At 43.6% G+C, this 22,359-nt stretch overlaps 1 protein-coding gene across 1 annotated transcript in view; it reads right to left on the bottom strand.

Moving 5' to 3' along the window:
- The window catches only part of LOC124599071 (nuclear pore complex protein Nup107), a 225,362-nt gene that overhangs the window by 165,987 nt on the left and 37,016 nt on the right, over positions 1–22,359 (bottom strand). The window contains exon 2 of the mRNA XM_047136046.1: positions 16,463–16,600. Within this exon, the coding sequence (XP_046992002.1) occupies positions 16,463–16,600 (138 nt within the window). The remainder of the gene's footprint in view (positions 1–16,462; positions 16,601–22,359) is intronic.

Genomic DNA, 22,359 nt, shown 5'->3' with positions numbered 1-22,359 from the left:
CACAATATTATCTATGTGATCGTTCCCATTTAGGTTATTTGTAATTGTAATCCCTAAGTATTTAGCTGAATTTACAGCCTTCAGATTTGTGTGACTTACTGCGTAATCGAAATTTAGCTGATTTCTTTTAGTACTCATGTGAATAACTTCACACTTTTCTATATCAGGGTCAATTGCCACTTTTCACACCAAACAGATATCTTATCTAAATCATTTTGCAAGTCTTTTTGATCATCTGATGACTTTACAAGAAGGTAAATGACATCATCATCTGCAAACAATGTAAGAGGGCTACTCCAATTGTCTCCTATGTCGTTAATAGGAATCAGAAACAATAGAGGGCCTATAACTCTTCCTTGGGAAACACCAGATATTAGTTCTGTTTTCGCACAACTAAGGCAATACTCCGTAGGCACGCAGTTTGGTTAGAAGACTGTTTGTGAGAAACTGTGTCGAAAGCGTTCTGGAAATCTAAGAATATGAAATCAATTTGACATCCCCTGTCGATAGCACTTATTACTTCAAGAGTATAAAGAGCTAGTTGTGTTTCACAGGAACGATATTTTCTGAATCCGTGCTGACTATGTGTCAATAAATTGTTTTCTTCGAGGTACTTCATAATGTTCGAATACAGTACATGTTCCAAAACCCTACTGCAAATTGACATTAGTCATATAGGCTCGTAATTCAGTGGATTACTACTACTTCCCTTTTTGGGTACTGATGTGACTTGAGCAATTTTCCAGTCTTTAGGTACAGCTCTTTCTGTGAGCGAGTGGTTGTATATAACTGCTAAATATGGAGCTATTTTATCAGCATACTCTGAGAGGAACCTGACTGGTATACAATCTGGACCGGAGTGATTCAAGCTGCTTTGTTACACCGAGGATATCTACTTCTATGTTTCTCATCTTGGCAGTTGTTCTTGATTGGAATTCAGGAATATTTAAGAATGAAATTTTCACTCTACAGCAGAGTGTGCGCTGATATGAAACTTCCTGGCAGATTAAAACTGTGTGCCGAACCAAGACTCAAACTCGGGACCTTTGCCTTTCGCAGGCATGCGCTCTACCAACTGAGCCACCCAAGCACAACTCATGCCCCGCTTTGTATTTAGTCTATCCTTTCTGAACACTGTTAGATTATTTGAAAAAATTTCGGCTGAACTTATTTCCAGCTTTAGCCAGCTCTCTGTACCTACAACTATTTCAGCTTCAGTGCTTTCTATTAGGGCTTGAAGCTCTGATTCTTTCCCAACACAGCTACGACAATTTACAACTACAATACAAATCGTTTCTACAACTACCTTACTGTGTTTTACCTGCCCACTTTCTAACGGATGCCCCTTCTGTGATTCCCTGAGACCCTCCAACCTAAAAAAACTGCCGAGTCCCTTCCACACAGCCCCTGCTACCCATGTAGCAGCCTCCTGTGTGTAGCTGACTCCTGACCTATCAAGCAGAACCCGGAAACCCACCAACCCATGGTGCAAGTCAAGGTACTGCATTTACCTGCTGGGAGCACAGTGGGCTTTCTACTGGTGAACAACTTATGAGAAGCAAAGATAAGCATATTTCCCTCCACTACATTTCCTGAATAATTCATTCATCTTTAAAAATAGGGCAATCTTTAGAGGAAGCAGCGTGGTTGCCCATACAGTTGGTGCAACGACGGGATGAACGTCGACAGTCACCCTCATGGGCATCCCTGCCACATGTAACGCATTTGGCCGTATTGGAACACGACTGGCTGGTATGATTAAACCGCTGCCACTGAAAGCAACGCATAGGGTTGGGGATGTAAGGGCGAACTGAAATGATCTCATATCCCACTTTAATGTTGGCAGTTGAACTCTGTCAAATGTCAAGAAGAGAGTACGGATCTATACCAATTCTTTTTCAACCCGTTTCATGACACGATGTAGGGCTGTTACGCCCGGATCAGACAGGTAATTTTGAATATCCTCATTGGATAGTCCGTCAAGTGATCTTATATAAATCACCCCACATGATGAGTTTAACGTATGGTGTGCTTCCACCCAGAAAGGGAAGGTGCGTAGCGGTGTAGTTCGAAGCAATGTTTATGCCTGGAGGGCACTGTCTGTTTCTAACATGGTGCCAATTCATAACTGGCAACAATACTTGACAGGACCTGCAATCGCGTAATAAAAGGGTTGACTGCGGAGAAGTCTTGGCCTTCGGCAGACCAAGAAACAACTACGAACTTTGGCACTGACAGAAGAATTATCTGCGGCTGAGACTGATCTAACTTTCTCTTCTGGCAGAAGCTGCAGAACTAGAGGAAACCATTGAAAAAGTATGCTCCATGATTACCGGCATCTCCAATGGTGGCGTGCTCATAAACAGTGCGGGCCCTCTCAGAGGGCACTCCTGGCTTAGGTAATTTAGCTCGGAGTCCCATGCTTGCCACGCAAGTACCCACAAAAGAGTTGTGGACCCCCCTGGGGAGGCAACAGCTTGAAGACGGATAGTCGGGAGATGGGTTGACTATGAATGTTATCTCGTATGAGCAGCATGACTCGGCCATGAGATGGAGTGTCGATCTCAGGAGGAACGTCAAAACTCACCAGGAAAAAATGCAAAAGCTGAAAGCAGTCATGATGACGCAATTTTGTTTCCTGAAGACAGAGTACAATGGGACACTGTGATTCTAAAATCAGGCGTAAATCCTATTTGTTGGATCAAAGGCCGTGGACGTTCCACTGGAGGAGAGTCATGATGAGAGAAAAATGAAGGGGTGTCACCTCAGCAGCTGCTGAATGCCAGTCTGTGAAGACCCACTGCTACAGGGCACAGAGGCTGGAGCATCCTGCTCCATGAGATCTACAGAGGCATCAGAATTCTCCCTCTGTCGATCTGTGGAGTCCAGGGCAGAAAACAGTGGGTTGTGTGCACCGGCAACACTGAGGTCAGCTGGATGAGGGTGAAATGAAATAATTGTATGGCATTGTTGGCCGGGAGGCCCCATGCAGGGGAGTTCGGCTACTGTATTGCAAGTCCTTTTTAGTTGACCCCACTTCGGCGACTTGCGAGTCAATGATGATGGAATGAAGATGAAAGACACACAACACCCAGTCATCACAAGGTAGAGAAAATCCCTGACCCCGCCGGGAATCGAGCCCGGGACCCCGAGCGCAGGAAGCGAGAAGTGAGAATGCTACCGCAAGACCACGAGCTGCAGACTGGATGAGGGTCTCAAGTGGAGACACTTTCGAAGAGGATCTCCGAGTCGGCAAAGGCAAAGACCATTTGTGTTTCTTTGACTTCTTGGATCCTTTCTGGTTGGCAGAGGAAGACTCCTTTTCTTTTTTTTTTTTTTTTTTTGTTGGCTGGAGGGATATATGAAGTCTTCGCGGGAGTATTCCTTCTGTCCCTTCTGGCCCGCCGGTTGTGTAGCAGATGACTTTACCTTGTGAGGCGAAAGTCTGGTGGCTTGATACACAGCTGGAGGTGGAGACAGGGATGCTACCATGACACTGGGTGATTTCACAATCGCAGTGCCGAATTTGAGGTTGTATGTCTCCGTGGCTGAGGCCTTCGTGGAGCGAGATGTATCAAGAACAGTACTGCAAGTGCCGGACGGTAGACTGCAGGATTTCCAACTAGCCAACAACTTGCGAGCAACTGGGTAAGGCACTTTTTCCTTCAGCCAGATCTCCTGCACAGCCTGATCATCAAGATACATGGGACAATCTTGGGAGGAGGCAGCATGGTTGTCAGTGCAGTTGATACAGTGCCGAAGAGGAGGCGGACAATCACCCTCATGGGCATTCCTACCATAGGTTACATTCGGCCGAGGGTCGACAGGACATTTGAGCGTCGTTGTAACGACATTTGTAGCAGCACATTGGGTTCGGTGTGTATGGTTGGATTGTGATAACTTCGTAGCCTGCTTTGATCTTGCACCACTCTATCAACAGTGAGAAAAAGAGTGCATGTGGGCACTACAGATGCATCTACCTTTTTCACCACCTAATGGACTTGCAATGACGCCCTGATCAGAGAGGAATGTTGGATTTCTGCCTCAGTCAGACCACCAAGCAGCCTATTGCAAACAACACCACAAGAATAATTCAATATTCGATAGGCCTCGAAACGAACAGGATTGAACTAGAGCTCCAAGTGTTAATAAAAAGCACTGAATCTCTAATCATAAACGGTGAAGAAAAATGGTGAAAGCCGAAAGTATGTTCAGACAAAATATTTACAAGGACCCAATCATGTTCAGAGAGGATGGATTAAATATAGTTGGTGGTGCAGTGTACCTTGCTCTCTGAAGTAATTTAGCTTGTTGTGAAATTGGAGTAGATAGTTCCTATAAGTTAGTATTATTTTGTGTGTGTGTGTGTGTGTGTGTGTGTGTGTGTGTGTGTGTTTTTAGGGCACAAAACAGCTAAGGTCGTAAGTGCCCTGTAGAGAACCATAGAATGCCGGGACCGCAAGGGTAAAAAAAAAACCATTGCGAGATCCAATACAAAAAGGAAGAAAAAACAAATCTAAAACATCAACACATTACAGAAGAGTACCTAAAAGACGTCGACAAGACACCCGAGTTACCAGGTAGAAATCAAATCTCTTGTCATATTACTGCTTTTTTAAAAAAAACTTAAAATGCGAGCCACAGCTCGCATGTCATCTGCTAAAGTGTCCGGCAAAGCAGGCGGCATCACGACCCTGAAACATAAGTGACTAAAATAGGGGTAGAGGATGGCTGGCTACAGAAAGGACAGCTGGGTACAGGGTCACCACTCAACAAGTGACGGTGACTAAAGCAGCAGTGTCCTATTCGCAACCGAGCTAACATTACTTCCTCACGGTGAGACTGCCGGGAGGAAGTTGACCAGGCTGTTGGGAGAGGTTTGACTTCTCTGAGTTTGTTCTCACGAAGAGAGCACCAATGATCGTGCCAAAGTGAGGTGACACGCCAATAGAGAAAAGTACAAATATCTTGAGAGGTAACAGAGTAAGAGGTGGGCCGACCGAGATGGACGGCGGCCTTGGCTGCAGCATCAGCAGCGTCATTCTCAGGCAAACCAACATGGCCAGGAATCCACGTGAACATCACTTGGGCTTCCCCATCCGGGAACAAATGGAGGCAGTCTTGGATCTGTTGAACGATGGGGTGGACTGGATCGGTATCATCTAGACTCAGAAGGGCACTGAAGGAGTCAGAGGTAGTGAACAGCCTGATAGAGGGCAAAAAGCTCTGCTGTAAAAATTGTGCACTGGTCAAGAAGCCAGTATTGAAACTTATCAGCCTCAATGACAAAAGCACTGCCAACACCGTGGGCGGACTTGGAACCATCAGTGTACAAAAATATGCTATCGGCAAGTTGTGAGCAAAGTTCGAGAAATTTGCAGTGATAGGTCAGCTCAGGAGTCTAATCTTTCGGGAACGAGCTGAGGTCAAAATGTACACAAACCTGTGTCTGAAGCCAAGGTGGTGAAGGGCTCTCCCACATTCGGAAAGTGGCAGGAAGTGTGAACTGCAGCTGCTGAAGCAGGTGACCAAAGCAGACACCGGGAGGCCGCAGAGAAGAAACATACATCTCGTACTGGCGGTCAAGAATGTCATAAGAAAAAGGGTCAAAGGTTGGGTGGCCTGGCATGGAACAAAGCCGACACACATACCTACTGAGTAAGACGTTGTGCAGGTATGACAGTGGTAGTTCACCGGCTTCTGCATAGGGATTCTCAACAGTGCAAGTACGGAAGGCACCTGTGGCGAGACGGATTCCCAAATGGTGTATTGCATTTAGATGGCGTAAGACAGAAGGCCATGCAAAGGAGTAGACAATGCATCCACAATCCAACTTGGAGCAGACAAGAGATCGATAGAGGCGGAGGTGGACAGCCCGGTCAACTCCCCATGAGGTACCACTCAATACACAGAGGACATTTAGGGACCGGGTGAAGTGTGCAGCCAGGTATGACATGTGGGGAGACCAACTGAGTTTCCTATTGAACGTAAGCCCTAAGAACTTCATTGCATCCATGAATGGGAAAACATTTTGGCCCAGTCACAAGGACGGTGAAAGAAACGTCTTGTACTGCCAGAAGTTGACACAAACGGATTTGGTAGCAGAAAAGCGGAAACTGTGGTGTCACCGCCAGAAACCACACTTGCTAGGTGGTAGCCTTTAAATCGGCCGCGGTCCATTAGTATACGTCGGACCCGCGTGTCGCCACTGTCAGTGATAGCAGACCGAGCGCCACCACACGGCAGGTCTAGAGAGACGTACTGGCACTCGCCCCAGTTGTACAGCCGACTTAGCCAGATATGGACCACTGACAACTACGCTCTCATTTGCCGAGACGATAGTTAGCATAGCCTTCAGCTACGTCATTTGCTACGACCTAGCAAGGCGCCATAGCATTGGATATTATTTTATATTGTGGTTATAACATGTACCGTCAAGAGAGATGTTCTACAATTGTGGATTAAAGTTAAATATTATATCAACTACGTACTTTATTTGCTACTATTAATTCCCTTAACTGTTCCAGACCTCGCGCCAACCTGCGTGAGCTTAAGCGCGTGCCTTTCGGCTTCCTCTCATTGTGACTTGGCTGTCTTGCCAAGTCACAACAGAAACCATTTGTGACACTTCACTTCACAAATAGAGACAGTCCAGACAATGCTGAAGAGTTGCAGGAGACATGTCCGTTGGGAGCTGCAATAAATAGCAAAGTCATCAACAAAAAGAGAGCCGGAAATGCCAGCTGGAAGGCAGTCCAAAATGGGGTTGATTGCTATGGTGAAGAGGACGACACTTAGTACAGAGCCCTGAGGTACCTCGTTCTCCTATAATGAGGAACCCACACGTACATGGAAAACTCAGTCCGTTAAAAATTCCCCAATGTAAGTGGGAAGACGCCGCGGAGGCCCCATGTGTGCATAGTACGTAGAATGCCTGTCCGCCAACAGGTATCATAGCCTTTCTCCAAATCAAAGAATGCGGCCACTGTTTGTCGGTTCTGCAGAAAATTATTCATGATGAACGTCCGCGGGGTGACGAGATGATCAACCACTGAGCGGTGCTTTCAAAACCCACACTGAACATTAGTGAGAAGATGGTGCGACTCCAGCCACCACACTAATCGACCATTGACCATGTGTTCCATCACCTTACAAACACTGCTGGTAAGGGAAATTGGATGATAGCTGGAAGGAAGAGATTTATCTTTACCAGGATTAGGTAGGGGAACAATAGTAGCTTCACGCCAAAGCATGGGAAATACACCATCAGTCCCAATACGGTTGTAGGTATCGAGGAGAAAGCGTTTTCCCACAGGAGGAAGATTCTGTAGCACGAGGGCGTGGATTGTATCGGGCCCAGGAGCAGAAGACCTGGATGAGGAGAGAGCACACTCGAGCTCCCTCATAGTAAAAGGAGTATTGTACCATTCTCAATTCAAAGAGAGAGAAGAGATTGCACGAGCCTCCTCTGCCTGTTTCCGAGGAAGGAAGGCAGGATGGTACTGCGTGGAACTTGAAACCTCCGCAAAGTACTGACCAAAAGCGTTGGATACATCGACAGGGTCAACAATGACGTTTGCCACCACAGTCAGACCAGGAACCGGGGAGTGGGTGGTAGTACCGTGAAGCCGGGCAGGCCACCCCAAACGAGAGAGACCAGAGTAAAGCTGTTGAACAAGCTTGTGAAGGAAACCCAGCATGCTTTCTTGCCTTCTTTAATAGTGTGACGGCACTGCACACGTAGTTGCTTATAGCGGATGCAGTTCGTTAATGTAGGATGACAGTGAAAGACATGAAGCACACATCTTCGGGCACGAATCACACTGCCGCACTCCACAGTCCACCAAGGGACCGGGACCCGACTGGGAAAAGTAGTAGTATGCGGGATAGAGGATTCAGCAGCCGAGAGAATAATGTTCACAAGGTGCTCGACCTGATCACCACAGCTAGGCAATGGCCGTTTGTCAAAGAATGCCAAGGAGGAATATAGCCTCCAGTCAGCAAGAGAATTTCAAATGAGCGGGCCGCTGTGGTGAGGTATGATGGTACAGGCGAGTCTCACAAGGGAAGTGGTCACTCGTGTAAGTATCAGATAGAGCACACCACTCGAGACGTCGAGCGAGCTGGGCAGAGCAGATCGAGAGGTCTAAATGGGAATAAGTGTGCGTGGAATCAGAGAGAAACGTGGCTTCGCCAGTACTAAGGCACACAAGATTAAGATGATGAAGAAGACCCGCCAAAAGAGAACCTCTCAGGCAGGTGACAGGCGAGCCCTGAAGAGGATGATGGGCACTGGTGTCACCGAGGAGCAGAAAGGGTGGAGGAAGCTAAGCAACAAGCTGCATCATGTCTGCCCTAGTGCCAGCAGAAGACGAAGGGATATAAATGGTGCAGAGGGAAAAGGCAAATTCAGGAAGGAAAACACAGGCAGCAACTGCTTGCAGGTGTGTGTGCAAGGGGATAGGACGATGACAAACATCATCTCGTGGAAGCAGCATGACCCCACCACGAGCAGGAATCCCTGCCGTAAGGGGAAGGTCTATCTGTAGCAAAGTAAAATACCCCACTCATACGGTTATAGTTGGTGGGGACTTCAACCTTCCCTCGATATGTTGGCAAAAATACTTGTTCAAAACCGGTGGTAGGCAGAAAACATCTTCCGAGATTGTCCTAAATGCTTTCTCCGAAAATTATTTCGAGCAGTTAGTCCACGAACCCATGCGAATTGTAAATGGTTGCGAAAACACGCTTGACCTCTTAGCCACAAACAATCCAGAGCTAATAGAGAGCATCATGACTGATACAGGGATTAGTGATCACAAGGTCGTTGTAGCTAGGCTCAATACCGTTTCTTCCAAATCCACCAGAAACAAACGCAAAATAATTTTATTTAAAAAAGCGGATAAAGTGTCACTAGAAGCCTTACTATGAGACAATCTCCATTCCTTCCGAACTGACTATGCAAATGTAGACGAGATGTGGCTCAAATTCAAAGATATAGTAGCAACAGCAATTGAGAGATTCATACCTCATAAATTGGTAAGAGATGGAACTGATCCCCCATGGTACACAAAAAGGTCCGAACGCTGTTGCAGAGGCAACGGAAAAAGCATGCAAAGTTCAGAAGAATGCGAAATCCCGAAGATTGGCTAAAATTTACAGACGCACGAAATTTGCCACGGACTTCAATGCGAGATGCCTTTGATAGGTTCCACAACGAAACATTGTCTCGAAATCTGGTAGAAAATGCGAAGAAATTCTGGTCGTATGTAAAGTACACAAGCGGCAAGACGCAGGCAATACCTTCACTGCGCAGTACCGATGGTACTGTTACCGACAACTGTGCTGCTAAAGCGGAGTTATTGAACGCAGTTTTCCGAAATTCCTTCACCAGGGAAGACGAATGGAACATTCCATAATTTGAAACACAAACAGCTGTTAGCATGAGTTTCTTAGAAATAGATACCTTAGAGGTTGCGAAGCAACTCAAATCGCTTGATACGGGCAAGTCTTCAGGTCCAGATTGTATATCGATTAGGTTCCTTTCAGATTACGCTGATAACAATAGCTCCCTACTTAGCAATCATATACAACCGCTCGCTCACCGATAGATCTGTACCTACAGACTGGAAAATTGCGCAGGTCGCACCAGTGTTTAAGAAGGGTAGTAGGAGTAATCCATCGAACTACAGACCTATATCATTGACGTTGGTTTGCAGTAGGGTTTTGGAGCATATACTGCATTCAAACACTATGAATCACCTCGAAGGGAACGATCTATTGATAAGTAATCAGCATGGTTTCAGAAAACATCGTTCTTGTGCAACGCTTACTCTTTATTCGCACAAAGTAATGGCCGCTATCGACAGGGGACCTCAAGTTGATTCCGTATTTCTAGATTTCCGGAAAGCTTTTGACACCGTTCCTCACAAGCGACTTCTAATCAAGCTGCGGGCCTATGGGGTATCGTCTCAGTTGTGCGACTGGATTCGTGGTTTCCTGTCAGGAAGGTCGCAGTTCATAGTAATAGATGGCAATTCATCGAGTAAAACTGAAGTGATATCAGGTGTTTCCCAGGGAAGTGTCCTGGGACCTCTGCTGCTCCTGATCTATATAAATGACCTGGGTGACAATCTGAGCAGTTCTCTTAGGTTGTTCGAGAATGATGCTGTAAATTACCGTCTAGTAAGGTCATCCGAAGACCAGTATCAGTTGCAAAGCAATTTAGAAAAGATTGCTGTATGGTGTGGCAGGTGGCAGTTGACGCTAAATAACGAAAAGTGTGAGGTGATCCACATGAGTTCCAAAGGAAATCCGTTGGAATTCGATTACTTGATAAATAGTACAATTCTCAAGCCTGTCAATTCAACTAAGTACCTGGGTGTAAAAACTACGAACAACTTCCGTTGGAAAGACCACATAGATAATATTGTGCGGAGGTGTGCCAAAGGTTGCGTTTCATTAGCAGGACACTTAGAAGATGCAACAAGGTCACTAAAGAGACAGCTTACACAACACTCTTTCGTCCTCTGTTAGAATATTGTTGCGCGGTGTGGGATCCCTACCAGGTGGGATTGACGGAGGACATCGAAAGGGTGCAAAAAAGGGCAGCTCATTTTGGACTATCACGTAATAGGGGAGAGAGTGTAGCAGATATGATACGAGAGTTGGGATGGAAGTCATTAAAGCAAAGACGTTTTTTGTCACGGCGAGATCTATTTACAAAATTTCAGTCACCAACTTTCTCTTCCGAATGCGAGAATATTTTGTTGAGCCCAACCTACATAGGTTGGAATGATCATCAAAATAAAATAAGAGAAATCAGAGCTCGAACAGAAAGGTTTGTGTGTTCGTTTTTCCCGTGCGCTGTTCGGGAGTGGAATGGTAGGGAGATAGTATGATTGTGGTTTGATGAACCCTCTGCCAAGCACTTAAATTTGAATTGCAGAGTAATCATGTAGATGTAGATGTAGAAAGAGCAAAATGGTCATGAGGACGTAGCTGTGCTGTGAGGGCTCACCAAAGAGCAGTGAGCCCCCTGGGAAGGGAGTTAGTATGAGTAAACATTATACCTGACACTTCGTAGAAATTAAAAATTGGTTCCTTCTAGTGACCTGCTTACTCAGATGAAACAGTTGTTGAACATATCAAAGAATACATCAAGTCTCATTTCAAGCAGGTACCAGCCTTATAATTGGTGGTGACTTCATTCAACCTCGATATGTTTAAAAAAAACATGGTTAAAGTCTGTGTTGGGCATGAAACATCATCTAAAATTGAACTGAATGCTTTCTCAAAAAATTATTTTGAATTATTTCTTCAGGAGCCTACTCAAAGTTTAAATGGTTGTGAAAACATACTTGACCTTTCAGCAACAAATAATGCTGACCAAATAGGGAGCATCGAAGACAGATACAGGTACTAATAACAAGGATGTTGTAGCTAGAGAGAATACTGTAACATCCAAACACACCAAAAATAAATGCAAAATACATACATTTAAAAAAGCAGATAAAAATTCTGTCCGACACCTTCCTAACAAGGAAACCTCCCCATCGCATCCCCCTCAGATTTAGTTATAAATTGACACAGTGGATAGGCCTTGAAAAACTGAACACAGATCAATCGAGAAAACAGGAAGAAGTTGTGTGGAACTATGAAAAAATAAGCAAAATATACAAACTGAGTAGTCCATGGACAGGATAGGCAACATCAAGGACACTGTGAACTGAGAAGCGTCGTGGTCCTGTGGTTAGCGTGATCAGCTGCGGAACGAGAGGTCCTTGGTTCGAGTCTTCCTTCAAACGAAAATTTTACTTTCTTTATTTTCGCAAAGTTACGATATGTCCGTTCATTCATTGACGTCTCTGTTCACTGTAATAAGTTTAGTGTCTGTGTTTTGCGACCGCACCGCAAAACCGTGCGATTAGTAGATGAAAGGACGTGCCTCTCCAATAGGAACGAAAAACATTTGATCGCAAGGTCATAGGTCAACCGATTCCTCCACAGGAAAACACGTCTGATATGTTCTATACGACACTGGTGACGGCATGTGCGTCACATGACAGGAATATGTTGTCGAACAACCTAACTTGCACACTTGGCGAATGGGTAAAAAGATTCTTCTACCTTGCCCGATTTAGGTTTTCTTGTGGATATGATAATCACTCCCAAAAAGTGATGAAAACATAAGAGTTTGTCACATAAACTGCAACAAATGAATGCAACAGTTTCACAGTTTTTCCCTGTGCTCTGTCAAAACATATGTTTTTTACGTTTTCAAATGTTTCCGTGTGTAGACCGTCAAGTCCTGCATATGTCCAAGCAAATCTGAATATGTTCTGGAATTTTGGAGAGCGAAGTTGATTATGTGTGAGTGCCTGAACTTTGATAATGCTCTGAAAATAAAAAATTAAACTTTTCACTCGAGAGAAGACTTGAACCAGGGACCTCTCGTTCCGTAGCTGCTCATGCTAACCACGAGACCACGGCGCTCGTAAGCTCACACTCTCCTTGATGTTACCTACCTTGCGCATCGACTACTCAGTTTGTATATTTTGCTTATTTTTTTTCATAGTTCCACACAACTTCTTCCTGTTTTCTCGATTGATTTGTGTTCAGTTTTTCAAGGCCTATCCCTGTGCCAACTTATAACTAAATCTGAGGGGGGTGCGATGGGGAGGTTCCCTCGTAAGTAACAGTCTCCACTCCTTCCAATTTATGTAAGCATAGGCCTGGCATGGTTTACATTCAAAGAAAGTGTTGACAGAATTGAGAGATATATACCAAACAAATTAATAAGAAATTGTACACAAAACAGGTTAGAACACTGTTGCAGAATCAACGAAAACAGCATGTCAAATTTACAAGAACTCAAAATCCCCTATATTGGTGAAGTTTTACAGAAGCTCGATATTTAGTACAAACTTCACTGTGAGATGCTTTTAGTAGTTTCCACAAAGGAACTGTCTCGAAATCTGGCAGAAAACCCAAAGAGGTTTTGGTCGTATGTAAAGTACGCCAGTGGTTAGATGCAATAAGTACATTCAATGCACAATTACTATGGTGATATTACTGACGACAGTACCAATAAAGCATAGTTACTTTATATTGTTTTCCAAAATTCCTTCATAAAAGAGGAGTAAGTAGCTATACCAGAATTTGAATCAACACCAACTGCCAACACGGGTATCTTAGAAGTAAATATCCTCGGCGTAGCGAAGCAGCTTAAAACAATGAGGGCAAGGCTCTCATCCAGACTTTTTGTATACCAGGCACGTTCCTTTCTGAGTATGTTGATATAATAGCTCTGTAGTAGACAATCATATACACCAGCTCGGTCATAGAAAGATCCATACCCAGAGACTGGTAAGCTGCACGAGTCACATCACCAATACCCAAGAAAGGAAATAGGAATTACCTCAAAGAAAACCATTTATCGACAAATGGCCAATACGGATTCAGAAAATATCCCTCTTGTGAAACACAACTAGCTCGTTATTCTCACAAAGTAAGAAGTGTTACTGACAGGGGACGTCAAACGGATTTCATATATTTAGATTTCCAGAAGGCTTCCGATACCATTCCTCACACGTGACTTCTAATCAAAATTGCATACCTATGGCGTGTGAGAAATGTCACAGTTTGTAATAACTGATACAGTTATTGAGTACAACAGAAGTAATATCTGGTGTTCCCCAAGGAAGTATTATAGGCCATCTGCTGTTCCTGACCTACATAAAATAAAAGGAGACAACCTGAGCAGCCCTCTTTAGATAGTTCGCAGACTATCCTGTCATTTACTGCCTTGTAAATCCATTAGATGATCAAAATGAATGACAAAATTATTTACACGAGATATCTGAATGGTGCAAAAAGTGGCAATTTACTCTAAATCACTTAAAGTGCAAAATCATTCACATGAATACAAAAAGGAATCTGCTAAATTTTGGTTACCCAATAAATCATACAAATCTACAGGCTATAAACATAACTAAATATTCACGGATTACAATTACAAATAATTTAAACTTGAATGAACGTACAGATAAATTTGTAGGGAAAGCAACCTTCTGGAATATGCTGTGTGGTGAGAGATTTGCATCAAATAGGATTGGCGAAGGACATGGAAAAAGTTGAAAGAGCAGCAGCTCATTTTGTGTTGTTGTAGAATAGGAGAGAGAGTGCCATGGATATGATACACGAACTGGGGTGGCAATCTTTAAAACAGTGGTGGTTTTCACTGCGGCAAATCTTCTTGTGAAATTTCTGTCACCAACTTGCTCCTCAGAGAGTGAAAATATTCCATTGGCACCAACCTACATAGGAAGAAATGATAATCATAATAAAATAAGAGGAATCAGAGATCATATGGAAAGATTTAAGTGTTGGTTTTTTTCCATGCACTGTTCAAGTGTGGGAAAGTTGACAAGTAGCTTTAAGATAGTTCAATGAACCCTCTGCCAGGCAGTTAATTGTGGATAGCAGAGTAATCATGTAGATGTAGACATGACATGGCAAAAAAGTTTTTTTTTTTTTTTGTTGATGACAGCAACATCATCGTCACTGATAGAATATCATGAAACCGTAGAGGATTTTTACGATTGGGCAATATGTAAAAAAATTAACACTTAAGATAAAGAAAACAAACAGTACTCACTTCAGCATAAAGCAGGAAAACAACTATGTTGCATCAAGCACACATGATAAATCTACAGATAGTGCAATAAACACGAAGTTCCCAAGGATGGATACTGATTGTCAACTAAAATGAAATGAACACACAAAAATACTAGGAAAAGAAGGTAATTGGCATGTTATGTTCTTAGAGTTCTATCATCGGTTTGTAACATCCATTGTCTTACGGTGACATCCTGTTCCCTTTTACACTAAATTTGTAGTTATAAGATTCTTTTCTGGAGACCAAAAGTGTAAAACATGGAAACAATTTTTAAACTATAGAAAAAGTCATAAGAATAACAACTAGCAATCAGGCTCATAATGAAGAATTGTTTAGAAAACAGAGTATCCTTACTGCAAGATATTACATCTACCAATCTGAGGTACATATCAGGGAAAACAGCATGAAGTACTTCAGTAATAGTTCTATTCCTAATCACGAAACGAGAGCCATTCTCGACTTACATTTACCAGGAAAAAGAAACAAAAACCTCCAAACAGCTTCTTCTAACTAAATAAAATTGTATACTAAATTGTTCAAGGAGGTGAAGAAGATTACTAAAAGAGATCAGTTTAAAGAGGCAGCTAGAACTTTCGTTGGAAGTAATGCATATCACACAAATAAAGACTACACAAAATACTCCGGCTGGTGATTAACAATTGAAAGGGAAAAGTACAACAGCTTGTCACATTACAGTACATGATCACGATGTTATCTAGAGAAAATTGTGTGTAAATCTAAGGAAACTGTACAATAGTGACCATCTGAATGAGATACTGCAGTTGTTAAGGTACTTATCTTACATTCATGAGGATAGAGTTTGCTCTCCGTCCAGCCATCTAGATTTGGATATTATGTCATTTTCTTAAACTATTTCAGGTAAATACTGGCATGGTTCCTTCATTACGGAAACGGTCAACCACCCATCCTATCCTCATAAAAGTATACATATATTTGTGTGTATCTGTATTCTGAGTTAACAATGTAGGAAAAGACAAGATTGCTGCTTATCATAAAGGAGATACATCAAATTGCAGACAGGCAGTCAAAAGACACTCACATATTGCTTTCACCAACAGCCTTCGACAGTAAAACACACACACACACACACACACACACACACACACACACACACACACACATACGCACACTCTCTCTCTCTCTCTCTCTCTCTCTCTCTCTCTCTCTCTCTCTCTCTGATGAAGATTGTGGCCAAATGGCCAAAAGCTATATGTGTCTTAATTGTGCCTGTCTGCAATCTGACATGTCAGTTTTACAGAGAGTAGCAATCCGTCTTTCCATACTTTGTTGATATTCCTACCTGGAGTTTCCATTTTATTCTGATTTACTTATTTTCACTGCATTACGATGAAACATCATTGTTAGACGATCCTTAGATGAACGAATGAATGAAGAAATAAATAAACACACTTGTCATTTGGATTGTAATTGAGCTGAGACTGTCTAGGATCTCCTCCCACTTTCAACACAACTTTAGTTGAAAAAACTTGATGCCTGTGAACAATTGAAGACTGGGCACTAGTTCACACAGTGTGATAAGTTGCAGGTTCTTCCCCCAGATTACTGGGTAATCTTGTTTATTACAAGAAAATTAGGGGGTATAAAACTTCCAAAATGCAGCATCCAAAGTGACCACCTGATGATTGTTGTCTCTAGAAATATGTTGCTCAAATTTGATATTTTTCAGATTATTTCAATACACAAAACAGTGCCCAAATATTATGGGAATATTACAGTCACAGAAACAAATGTAAAACTTACAGTTAACTTCATAAACAGATTCTTCTCTTATTGTAGTGCTGTGCAGTGCAGTGACGTCACACTGAGCTAATGTTACAGACAGGTCTGTAACTCCTCTTCTTTGATGTGGTGAACACAGCACACTGAACTCTGAATGATCTATAACAATTAAATGAAAAATTAAAATCATGAAAACTTAGACGGGATACACAGCAATAATTAAAAGGCAAAACTAGCCAAATATTACACATCTTGAACCACACAGAGAAACACTAAAGCGAGATACACAAAATATAGAAGAACATGAGAGGATAAAACCCAACAACTGTACCATAAACTAGGGACTGTTTACTTGTTACAGAACAAAATGAGCAACACGTAAAGAAGAAAACAATATATAAAATAACATAACAAAATATAAAACTTAGTATAATTCATAGAGCACCACAATTTTTTTTAAGTTCCATCATAATTATGGCCACGGGGCTTAACAGATTTTGGAGAGGCGTTTATGAAGTCTTTCTACTCTACATGAAATCGTCTTAGTGGACATTCATGAATAATGGGGTCTACTATCTGCTCCATTGGACCATAATCTCATTCAGAGCTGTGTACATTCTTCAATTTATAAATAAAATGATGGGAACTCCAGGTTGAAATATCAAAAATATCAGGAGAAGGATAGATTGCTACTTATTGTAAAAATGACCCATTGAGCTGCGGACAGCCACAACGAAAAGAATGTTACATATTACAGCTTTCAGTCAAAGAACGGACACACACACACACACACACACACACACACACACACACACACACACACACAAAGCAAGCACACCTCATGTATGCGTGACGACTAATATTGGTAGCTCTGACTGGGATGCCGCATCCGAATGCATGCACATCCAAAGGAACACTGCAGTGTTCTTCTTAACGACACAGGCACCGCAATATCGTATCACAATGAATAGTACTGATGTACCTAAAGAGAGGGGGGGCTTGGCGTGGTGGGTGGGGGGTGCTGGGGGGGGGGGGGGGGGGAAGAGAGAGAGAGAGAGAGAGAGAGAGAGAGAGAGAGAGAGAGAGAGAGAGAGTGTGTGTGTGTGTGTGTGTGTGTGTGTGTGTGTGTGTGTGTGTGTGTGTGAGTGTTCTCCCAGTTTTCTGATAATGTTTCCAATTCTAATTTTTTGTCTGGTTGTTTCAAGTGTATAGTTTCAGTGCAACTGATGGTGGCAAGTTATAGGAGATGCATACCAAATCAGTAAAACACCTGCACACAAGTGAGATTTGTGAACTATCATTTGGGAACGGTTCACAATGATTGTGATGGCCTTCCCTGGTAAAGACAAATTTCGCTGTAGAGTAATTCCATGAAAAGTGAAACCTAAATTGCACCTTTTAAAACACAATACATATTGTCTACTTATTCATAAATTCAAAGGTCAGAATATATAATTTCTGCAACTGCGCAATACTTCACAGCATAACTTTGTATAGATTATATTTTTACTGAAGAACTGATGAGGATTTATTCGAAGTGGAATGAATTTTGGTACACTAAATTTTGATACTAAATCTATTTCTTTACTACTTCAATTTTTTTTTTCAGAATGTAACAACATTTCCAAATAGTTTCAAATAACGTTTAGAAACACTTTATACATTTTGGAAACAAGAGAACCCTTTTCCTGTTGAAAACGTAACCAGTTAAATGTAAAAGTTAGCAACACAACCATAGTTTTATACTTAATGGAACAAAAAAAATTATGCTCTTTTTAATTAGCTATAAGAGATAACATTCTGGTGGAAAATATTTTGCAACATATCACAATTGCCAGAAATGCTGTCACAGATGTAGCACTAACGAGACATAGCTCTAATGAAACAAGGAGTGCAAGACATTTTTCAAATAGGTGTTTGACACATTCCAGCAGTATGACATTTAAAGAAGTATGAAGAATTCAGTGTGTTTCCTTGTTGCTCAGATGAACCCATCAGCTAGTACCAATGGAATAATGACAAGTCAGGAAGATGGAAGTTATGCAGATGGGTTCTGTACATCACATTTTCAAAATGCTGAAGAAATAATTACCAAGTTTCCTTATTCACTGTTTTGTTCAAAATTAAGCAAAGTTCCTTCTTCGAAACAATGAAAGTGTCAAATGGCTCAGATAGCATTTTCATTCTCCAGACTGATTTTAATGATAACTTCGGTACTGTTTATCATACGGAAGTGAAGAGCTGATAGTGGAGTAACAAATCACTATTTACACACCAGTGGGGAAAAATCACAAGAATGATGAAGGGCAACAAACATGTAAATAGCCAAAAGGGACAAGAAAAGCACAGAAATGCAAGAAATGGGATGAAGAGATTAAAACAACAAAGCAGATTACCATGGCTGGCTGACCATGAGAATAAGAAAGGAAAAGCCAGCCACACTGCAACACATTAAAACCTCCACCTCAGAAGCACTAGAGTGGAGGATACAGAGGGACAAAGGACATGCACTAAAACTTATATCAAATGATAAACCCCACCCTCACAAATAAAATGTAAAACTAAATCAGCTGATGTGTTGTCAGATAAAATTAACAGCAACAAGTCTGGTAACCCAAGATTTCATCGCTGGGCAGAATATGGGCCACTGTCAACCGGGAACCGCACCGATGTTCAGGCGGGTCTTAACGGTACAGGAGGTAACCGTGGGTCGTCCAAGTGTGGCCAATGCAGAGCTGGCAGATGACAACTGATTCCCTGCGAGAAGCCCGCATGGAAGTCTTCCACACATTCATAGTCTCCTTAATGAGACGCAGTTCGTTGTGTGTACTGTTATGCCATTCCATCTCCCATAGCCGAAAAACCCTACGGCATAACCAGAATGCAGGTAAGGTTCAGAGATGCTCATCTCCAGAAGCAGTTTCACCGTAACCTGTTTGGCCGCCCTGTCGGCAAGGTTGTTGCCTGGGATTCCAATGTGTCCTGTGGCCCACACAAACACCACTGAACAATGGGACTGTTCCAGGGCATAGATGGACTCCTGGATGGACGCTACCAAGTGATGGTGAGGGTAGCACTGCTCGAAAGCTTGTAGGCTGCTCAAGGAATCAGTACACAGAAGAAACTATTCCTCAGGGCATGAACAGAGATACTGAAGTGCATGGAAGATGGCCACCAGCTCTGCAGCGAATACACTGCAGCCATTGGGCAAGAAATGCTGTTCAAAATGCCTATGTGGACGTAGGGGAAGCCAACGTGACAGTCAGCCATCGAGTCATCAATGTAAACCACTTCAGAGCCCCGGAACACGTCAAGAATCGAGAGGAAGTGACAGCAGAGAGTGGCAGGAGTAACTGAGTCCTTAGGGTCATGAGAAAGATCCAGACAAATCTGTGGCCTAGGTGTGCATCATGGAGGTGTATGCGGATAGACCTGGATGGTAGGTGGTAAAGGGAAGGACTCCAGTTCAGACAGAAGGGATCACATGCGAACCGCAATCGTTAGCCCTGACCTGGGGCCCCAATACGAGAGATGAACTGCCGCGGGTGGAATAAGGAGATGGTAATTCGGATGCTCAGGAGAACTACAAATGTGTGCAACATACCTGGCAAGCAGTTGTGCACAGCAGATCTGCAATGGAGGGACTCCGGCCTCCACCAGGACACTGGTCACTGGACTCTTTCTAAAAGCTCCTGTCACTAGACGAATGCCACAGTGGTGCACTGGGTCGAGTACAAGCAACACTGAGGGAGTCGCTGAACCATAAGCCAGACTCCCAGGGATTAAACGAGGGCTTTGTAGAGCTGCAGCACTGTAAAGTGATCTGCACCCCAGTTGGTGTTCCTCAGGCAGCGGAGGGCATCGAGGTGCTGCCAGAACTTCAGCTTAAGCTGACGAAGGTGAGGTAGCCAAGTCAATTGAGCATCGAAAACCAGTCCTCAGACTCAATATGTCTCCGCTAGTGAGTTGATCATCATAAACGTAAAGTTCTGGTTCTGGATGAATGGTACAATGCTGACAAGTGCATTGCACATGACTTAGCGGCCGAAAACTGGAAGCCGTGCGCAAGAGCATATGACTGTGCATTGTGGATGGCTCCCAGTAGGCACCATTCAGCAACACTGGTGGAGCAGTACGAAATGCAGAAGTTTTTTTTTCTTTTTTTTTTTTTTTTGTGGTTTTACGGCGCAAAACTTCTATGGTCATTAGCACCCAGCCCGTGACTTAGGAAACAGGAAAAAACCAAAATTTAAAACCAGCAGCAATGGGAACAAAGTCATAAAATTTGAGAACTTAAAAGTAGAAGGAATGCTTAAAAATCCACTACAGAAAGGGGTTGGTTGTCCCCAAAAAAAGCTTCAAATGACTGGCGTCATTTCACTGTCACTAATAAACTGGAGAACGCGGTCGGCTGAGCGCGTGTCATCTGCTAAAATCGACGATAGATCAGGCGATAGCTGTAGACGGGAGCGTAACGGATTAAAATAGGGGCATTCAATTAAAAGGTGTCTGACCGTCCACAGCTGAGAGCAGTGGGGACAGAGTGGGGGAGGATCGCCGCTTAAAAGATGTCTATGGCTAAAAAGACAGTGCCCTATCCGGAGTCTAGCTAAAATTACCTCCTCCCGACGACGCATTCGGGAGGAAGAGGTCCAAGCGCAAGGAAGGGCTTTCACTTCCTGCAATTTCTTATGGGGAAGTGTTGACCAATGCGCATGCCATAAATGAGCAACTTGGCGACATAAACCGCTCCGTAGATCGGTGAAGGGAAGCGACTGAAGAGCTGGCCAAGTAAGAGAGACTGCAGCCTTGGCCGCTATATCGGCCGCCTCATTTCCACAGATACCAGCGTGTCCCGGGAGCCAGAGGAACGCCACTGAGACGCCCCCCAGGTGGAGCAAGCACAGACAGTCCTGAATCCGGTGGACCAGAGGGTGCACAGGGTAAAGAGCTTGGAGACTGAGGAGAGAGCTGAGAGAATCTGAGCAGATTACGTACTGTATCCGCTGATGGCGGCGGATGTAGTGGACAGCCTGGAGAACAGCGTAAAGCTCCGCAGTATAAACCGAACACTGGTCGGGAAGCCGAAAGTGATTTGGGGTGTCGCCAACAATATAGGCACTCCCTACACTTAACGATGTTTTCGAGCCGACGGTGTAAATAAATGTGGCGTCCGTCATTTGTGCACATAGAGCAGCAAATGCCCGACGGTAAACAAGTGTAGGGGTACCATCCTTGAGAAACTGACATAGGTCACGGAGCAAGTAGATCCGGGGACGGAGCCAAGGCGATGCTGTACCCCCAAGTTGTCAAGAGGGTTTTAGGAAAGCGGAAGGAAAGAGAATGGAGCAGTTGACGGAAGCGGACTCCCGGGCATAGTAGGGAGGAGGAGCGGCCTGCATACCCTACATCAAAGGAGGTGTCGAAAAAAAGGTCATGGGCTGGATTAGCAGGCATGGAAGACAGATGGCTAGCATAACGACTCAGAAGGACTGCCGGCCGATTGGACAGCGGAGGTTCGGCAGTCTCAGCATAAAGGCTTTCCACAGGGCTGGTGTAAAAAGCTCCAGACACTAAACATAATCCACGGTGGTGGATAGAGTCGAGACGACGAAGAATAGACGGCCGAGCAGAGGAGTAGACTATGCTTCCATAATCCAATTTCGAGCGCACTAAGGCGCGATAGAGGCGGAGAAGGACCACTCGGTCCGCTCCCCAGGAGGTACCATTCAGGACACGGAGGGTGTTAAGGGATCGCAGACAGCGAGTCGAAAGATAGGAAACGTGGGAGGACCAGCACAATTTCCTGTCAAACATAAGACCCAAGAATTTAGCGACGTCGGAAAACGGAAGGTTGACAGGACCTAGATGGAAGGAGGGCGGAAGAAACTCATTACGTCGCCAAAAATTAACACAAA

This window comes from Schistocerca americana, chromosome 1, assembly GCF_021461395.2.
Source record: "Schistocerca americana isolate TAMUIC-IGC-003095 chromosome 1, iqSchAmer2.1, whole genome shotgun sequence".
Classification (NCBI taxonomy): domain Eukaryota; kingdom Metazoa; phylum Arthropoda; class Insecta; order Orthoptera; family Acrididae; genus Schistocerca; species Schistocerca americana.
Note: the sequence above shows the minus strand (reverse complement) of the source record. Positions and strands in the feature narration are given on the sequence as shown.